This window comes from Solea senegalensis, linkage group LG19, assembly GCF_019176455.1.
Source record: "Solea senegalensis isolate Sse05_10M linkage group LG19, IFAPA_SoseM_1, whole genome shotgun sequence".
Lineage (NCBI taxonomy): Eukaryota > Metazoa > Chordata > Actinopteri > Pleuronectiformes > Soleidae > Solea > Solea senegalensis.
The window spans coordinates 19,853,380-19,859,309 of NC_058038.1; the positions used below are offsets into that span (position 1 = coordinate 19,853,380).

At 41.7% G+C, this 5,930-nt stretch overlaps 1 protein-coding gene across 1 annotated transcript; it reads right to left on the bottom strand.

The window, feature by feature from the left end:
- Positions 1–1,607: 1,607 nt before the first annotated feature.
- Positions 1,608–4,863, bottom strand: LOC122784853 (mpv17-like protein). Its single transcript, XM_044050244.1, has 4 exons — positions 4,083–4,863; positions 2,751–2,821; positions 2,521–2,550; positions 1,608–2,048 (listed from the first exon to the last, which is right to left on the bottom strand). The coding sequence occupies exons 1-4, from the start codon at positions 4,387–4,389 to the stop codon at positions 1,833–1,835; spliced, it is 624 nt and encodes a 207-aa protein (XP_043906179.1). The 5' UTR covers positions 4,390–4,863; the 3' UTR covers positions 1,608–1,832.
- Positions 4,864–5,930: the final 1,067 nt, after the last annotated feature.

Consider the following 5,930-nt stretch of genomic DNA (forward strand, 5'->3'; position numbering starts at 1 on the left):
GGAGCTCGACGGCAACCCGTCCCCTGCTGCCATTAGTCAATTACCTGTCCATCAAAGGTACAAAGGCGGGATTTAATTTATTGTCCAATCAGGGGAGATTATGTCCGTGTAGGAGGCGTATTGTCAGTCAACTCTGGACATTTTGATGGATGAGCCAAACAGCAGAGGCCGGTGCTACCTTCAGGTGCCGTGGGAACGTTGGTCAGAGTGCCGTCGCAGGAAGAGACGTCCGACACAAGAATCAAGCCGAAAAATGCCGAACTGTAGATCAGTTAAAATACGTAACAATCCTAAAAACGTGGGTTGATCTAAAACAATTACCAGGGAAATGTCTAAAATCTTAATACTTAACAGTGAAGTCTGCTGATCGCGACCGATGGGCGGCAAAATTAAACATTTTTAGACTCAATTGTTGCTCGAGCGTTACACAAGTCCGATAAAAGACACAAAATGACCACAAATAGGTCAACAAAGCAAGTTTAAAGTGACACAAAATGTCTACAAGCATTGACACAAACGACTACAAGACTACAATGAATGAAAAGTCACAAAAGAGACTAACAAACCATAAAGAGACTCCAAAAAGTTGTGAACAATCAATAATTATAGATTACATATTGTTGTAGAAATCATGTTTTATTGCTGAACACTGTTCAAAATAAATTGTAAATCATATTCCAGGTTAGTAACATTTAAGGACAATAGTTTGTCAGTATTACATGAAATATTTACAAAAACTTAATCACAATGTTTATTTGTGTTGTTTTTATACTTTCTACAGTATTTTATTGTTTTATTTTTTGTTTATTAGGGCTATTAGGTTTTGTTTTTTTATATTTTATTTTATGTATTTATCTCTGATGTCTACAGCCCTTTGTTTCAGTTGTTTTAAAAGTGCTTTATAAATAAAGTTGGATTGGACAAAACTAATAAACTGGTAGAACACAAAATCATTAAATTCTACTACCATTACTTCTACAACTGTGTTTAAACATAAAATATATTTTAAATATGTTTATTGTACATCAGATATGTGTAAACACACCAGATTTATGGGATGCATTGGCTGGTCAGACTTCATTGAACTGTAGAGGGCAGCGTTTAGCCTCTTGGTGTACAGCCTGATGGATTTATAAGGGAAACTTGAACAGCACAGAACTTGTCTCCTCCTGAGGATCCTGTAAAGTGTGTAGCTGACGGAGTCGTCTCCTCCCTCACACTTCACAGGATCCGGACCCTGGATTGAGACACGGCTGCAGTGATGTTCTGGACAATCCAGAGAGGGAGGGGCCAGTTACATGTCAACTGACTCATCCCTCAGCTCCGATTGGAGAATTTCACTTCCTGCTGATTGGGGTCAGAGGTCACACTGGATCACCTCCATCCTTTTTCGGAGAGATTAACCGGGAATATCTAATCCCGGCTTGATCCAGATGCAGCATCATCAGAGCATAAAGGTGTGTGTTACACAGACACACAAATCAGTGGATCAGCAGCTCCTGTGTGCTGTGATGTCCACCGGTCAGGCCTCACGTTATGACCGGGTCGTGATGACAGGTGAAGTGAATAACACAGTGTATTGTTTTAAAAATAAACGTGCCATGTCATAACGTGATACTGACGTGTTTTTATTCTGTTGACGTGGCAGCAGTACACTCCCGTACATGTACACATACATTTTAAATAAAAAGTTTCAGCACATTTGTTTGGGGAAAATCTCCTGCGTCCCAGGATTTGGGAACTGCTTTCATGTAACACTGAAAAAGGACGGGGGTGAAAAACACGACCTCTGTCCTGAGATCAACTGTCAAAGACCTGACCTCTTCATCTGTTCAGTTTTCTCTCTGGGTCCTTGGCTTTTGTCGGGCCAGGCGAGCCTCGCGCATCTCCTCCAACGTTTTACGGGGATCCATGACAAAGGCCAGAGCCACGGCGGCAGTGCCGTCGCCGTCCTGCCGGGAGAAGCAGAGGAAGGAGGCCCAGAGGAAGGCGCAGCAGCCCATGAAGGCCGTCCGCATGTATGGTGGCATCAGGACAAAGTTCAGAAACTGTGTACAGGCAGAGAGATGAGAGAGTTCTCTGTCATACTACAATAAAACCCACTTCCTTACTTAAAATGATTAATGAAATGGTTGTAAGAGGTATAACAACCATTTCATTTTCAGGTATGTGCAACTGAACTCTGATGCTCTGATAGAAATATGAACGGACAAAAATATATCACAGATTGACTTGCTATTGACCAATAGCAAGTTTTCTTGTTCATTGTTTGTTCTTGATGCAGCGCTGCCTCGGGCGAGGAGGAGAACACGTTTTTCAAAAGGTTCGGTTTGTTTTGAGTCTAGCGGAGACTATCAGGACTGAATTAACTCCTGAATTAACTTTGTGTCACGCTATATAACTTTATAAAAATTCATGTAAACCCCACCAAAAGGGATCAAATCATTTTATAAAAACAGACAAGCAACTGTTCATACGGTGAGAAAAGCTGTAAACAAGTGAATCTGTGTTCATGTTTACCTGCATGAAAGGCCAGTACATGAGTCCAGTCTGAAAGAGAAAACAGGACATGGTCAGAAGAGGATCGTGTAAATAAAACAGTGAACATATTCTTAAAGACAGTCTCGACTTCTGTAGATTTGATCGCACGTGCCTTTGTTGTGTCCGTGCGTCATACAACCACATACGCTTCAAAAAACTATGTGAACTGTCCCTTTAATATGTTGGACGGACGTGTAGGCCTTCATTACCTTCCAGGTGTTGAAGAACTTTTCCCTCCAGTCTTCAAAGACGTCCTCTTTGCCTTCCAAGAAGCTAACACCTGAGGCAGACAGAGCAAAGAGTTGACGTCATGCGTGACAGGGCATGTCCAGCAGAGGGCAACGTCACAGATGCTAACTGCATGAAAATCACAACAATCAATCAATTATTTTTAACTTATCTTTGTTTGCATACAAAAAAGAAATTGAAAACATCATTTTCAGGTTTCGGCAAGCACTGATCTACATTTTACGATATTTTCCTGCACTTGACGGACAAAAAAACCTTAATAAACTAATGGTTATGGAGTGTTACTCATTCATTTCCTATGGTGGAGCTTGAACGACAAAGTTGAATAAACCTCTAAAACCTTTCAAAACATTGAACTTAGGTTAGGTCTTAGGTTAGCCATCGTTAGCAATACCAGGCAATAACAACGCTCCACACAGAGAGATTGTTCCCATCAATCCCGCATGACAACTTTACAAACAAAGTCAGTGCACAGATGAGATGAGACGCAAGTGAACAAAACTAACTGCACCCATTGCGTTGCACATATCGTGCCTAACGCTCAAGTTGAAATTTTTCAACTCTTGCTTGGCGAGTATCACCGTTAAATTTGGGAGCTCCGGAGTTAACGGTGAAACTCGCCAAGCAAACGTAGAAAATGGTGTCGTGAGACCACACAAGACGATGGTTTCTCCTCTGCAGACGTTTCCCAGAGTGGATTCTGGCCGCTGGCGAGTACATGATGTCTTTCGGAAAATGTTTCAACTCCAGCGTCAGGCGAGATGTGTGCGATGTACACAATGGCTGCGAGTTTACACGGCATCATGGGTGAATCCACAACCTGTCGCCACTTGGTTACAATCTGTAGTCTTGCCAGTAGAGGTCACTAATACTTACACGTTGGTCCTTTGAGACTTGATTTGATCAGGAGAACCTGCAGTGCATTCCAGTTTTAGTCGGCTGTCAGACTTTCCGGGTTGAGTTGAAAGTACGTCACCGGATGTGCCCGGACTCTATAGTGCCTGGACTAGGAATCGCTGCTGTTTACAGGAGTGGTGAGATTCGCCAGTGACGTAATTAATCAACAGAAGTGCCTTGCCACTTTGTAGGAAAACAATACATTCCTGCCTCTTAGCAGTGGCTGAACTGATCCTTAAGGACTTTTAGGGCTTTATAGACAGGTAATGATGCAGATTCACACCCAAACGCAGCGTTAATTGGCATTTCCGGGCTATGGCCTCTTTACACTGGTAAAAACAAAAGACTAGCTTCCTGTTCTGGACTGGCTCATCACTAATTGGGAGGCCTCTCACCTGTGTAAAAGACACTCGTGGCCAAAGGCGATGCGAAGCTCTGGTCCAGCACGAGTTTGCGGAGTACCATCCCGGCAGACTTTCCCGGGAAGCGGCGCTCCAGCGCGCGGAGCCAGAAGTAATTGAAGTTGCCATGGAAACTGATTGCCACGATGGCCACGTGGCGCGTGTGTCTCCAGTCCACGCGCTCCTTCTGAGCCATGAGCTGGTGAACCAGGTCACCGCCGGCGAACAGGCAGCCGTACAGAGTGACGTTGGCCAGCCAGGGGAAGAGTTTGGCGGCTTCTTTTAAAACGGCTCTGCTCATCCTGGAGCCAGAGGTGACGTCACACTTTTATCCTTAACTGACCGTGGAAATGTCTTTCATTCAGTAGTCAGTGGGTCTGGAGGTCAGCCGACTGATCGAAGTGGCCACGGGAGCCATCTGTGCGCTAATCGGCGGCGGGATTAGCCGTTATTCCCACAGGCAGCAGAAGAAGAATAAAAGGACAGCCATGACGATCAGTTCACGCGAAGAAACACGGTCACGTGATAAGTTCTCAAACACGACGATCCATGTCTTTCTCTGCGTAAAAGTTGCCATGGCTCCATTAAGGCGTCACCAACACCAACGCGTCCTGGAACCGTGTGCGTAAACGGCGTAAAACCCGGCGACAATCACACAAAAATATTAAAACAAATAAATAAATAAATAAAACAAAGAGAGGCTTTGGTGTGGAGCAGGTTCCAGGTCTGAGTCTGTTCACAGACTTCACTGCGGTGTTAATCCTGCGGCTCAGGCGCTAATCTGCTGCTCTAAAGTGCACCCATCAATGACGTCACAACGAAACAGCGGCACTCAACACTTTTCTTTTAAATAATAAAAGGCTCGCGATAATGATAATAATAATAATAATAATGATAATAATTATAATAATAAATCAAAGGACAGACAAATAAAGACAAACTATGTAATTAAATGTCCATTAAATCCAATCCAATTAAAATGCATTTAAAAAGACACCATATAACCAGACTGTTAATGGAAAATAACAAATTACACGATTATTAATCAGCTAAAAAAAAATTGTCAAACAAAATAATCAATACTAGTTTGTGTGTTTTTCAGCTTCTTGAATATTTTCTAGTTTCTTTGCGCACAAAGAAATGAGTTAGTAAATGTCTCTTTTTTACTATAATATTCACATTTAATAGGGTTAAAACCCCCCTGAAAGAAATTTTTTATTTATTAAAATAGTACTAATTTATACTTGTATTATTGATGTATTACTTTCTATTGTATAATAATACTAATAATACTAATAATAATGAACATTTGTAGAACTCTGTGAATCTTTAAATAACTGTTTAAATAACATTTACATTTAACGTTTATAATTATTATTCCTAAAATCTGCTTCGTCTTTCTGCTGCAACGCAAAGCAACCAATTCACCACAAGAGGGCGCCATCGCTCCAGATTGACCCGGTTATCCGTAGTGATTAATGGTGATCACGATTGAAACATCATCAGTTCATCGTTTTCTTCTTATAAACATTTTCACATCAGTCCAAAAAGCTATTTCAATATTCACCGTGAGAAAATAAATGAAATAATCCTTCATTTATTCCTTCTACATGGTAAAAGTGTCATGTGACATTTTGAATTCCACTTTGTTAATTATATTATTAGTGGTTTTTTATTTGTTGGCTGCTTTTTCTGCTTTATTTCATCAGTTCCACTTTCATCTAAGTGGGCGGGGGGAAAGAAGAGTGGAGCCTCAATGCCATTGGCTGTTGCACATGTTCATCAAAAGCACCTCGCCTGTGATTGGCTGTTGCCTTTAAAGCCTCGGAAGTGTCATTTGTG

Coding starts and splice junctions, on each gene's coding strand:
- LOC122784853 (XM_044050244.1), bottom strand. CDS start 4,389: ATGAGCAGAGCCGTTTTAAAAGAAGCCGCCAAACTCTTCCCCTGGCTG. Junction 2,551..2,750: donor AGTTCTTCAACACCTGGAAG/GTAATGAAGGCC, acceptor TTTCTCTTTCAG/ACTGGACTCATGTACTGGCC. Junction 2,049..2,520: donor TGTACTGGCCTTTCATGCAG/GTAAACATGAAC, acceptor GCCTGTACACAG/TTTCTGAACTTTGTCCTGAT.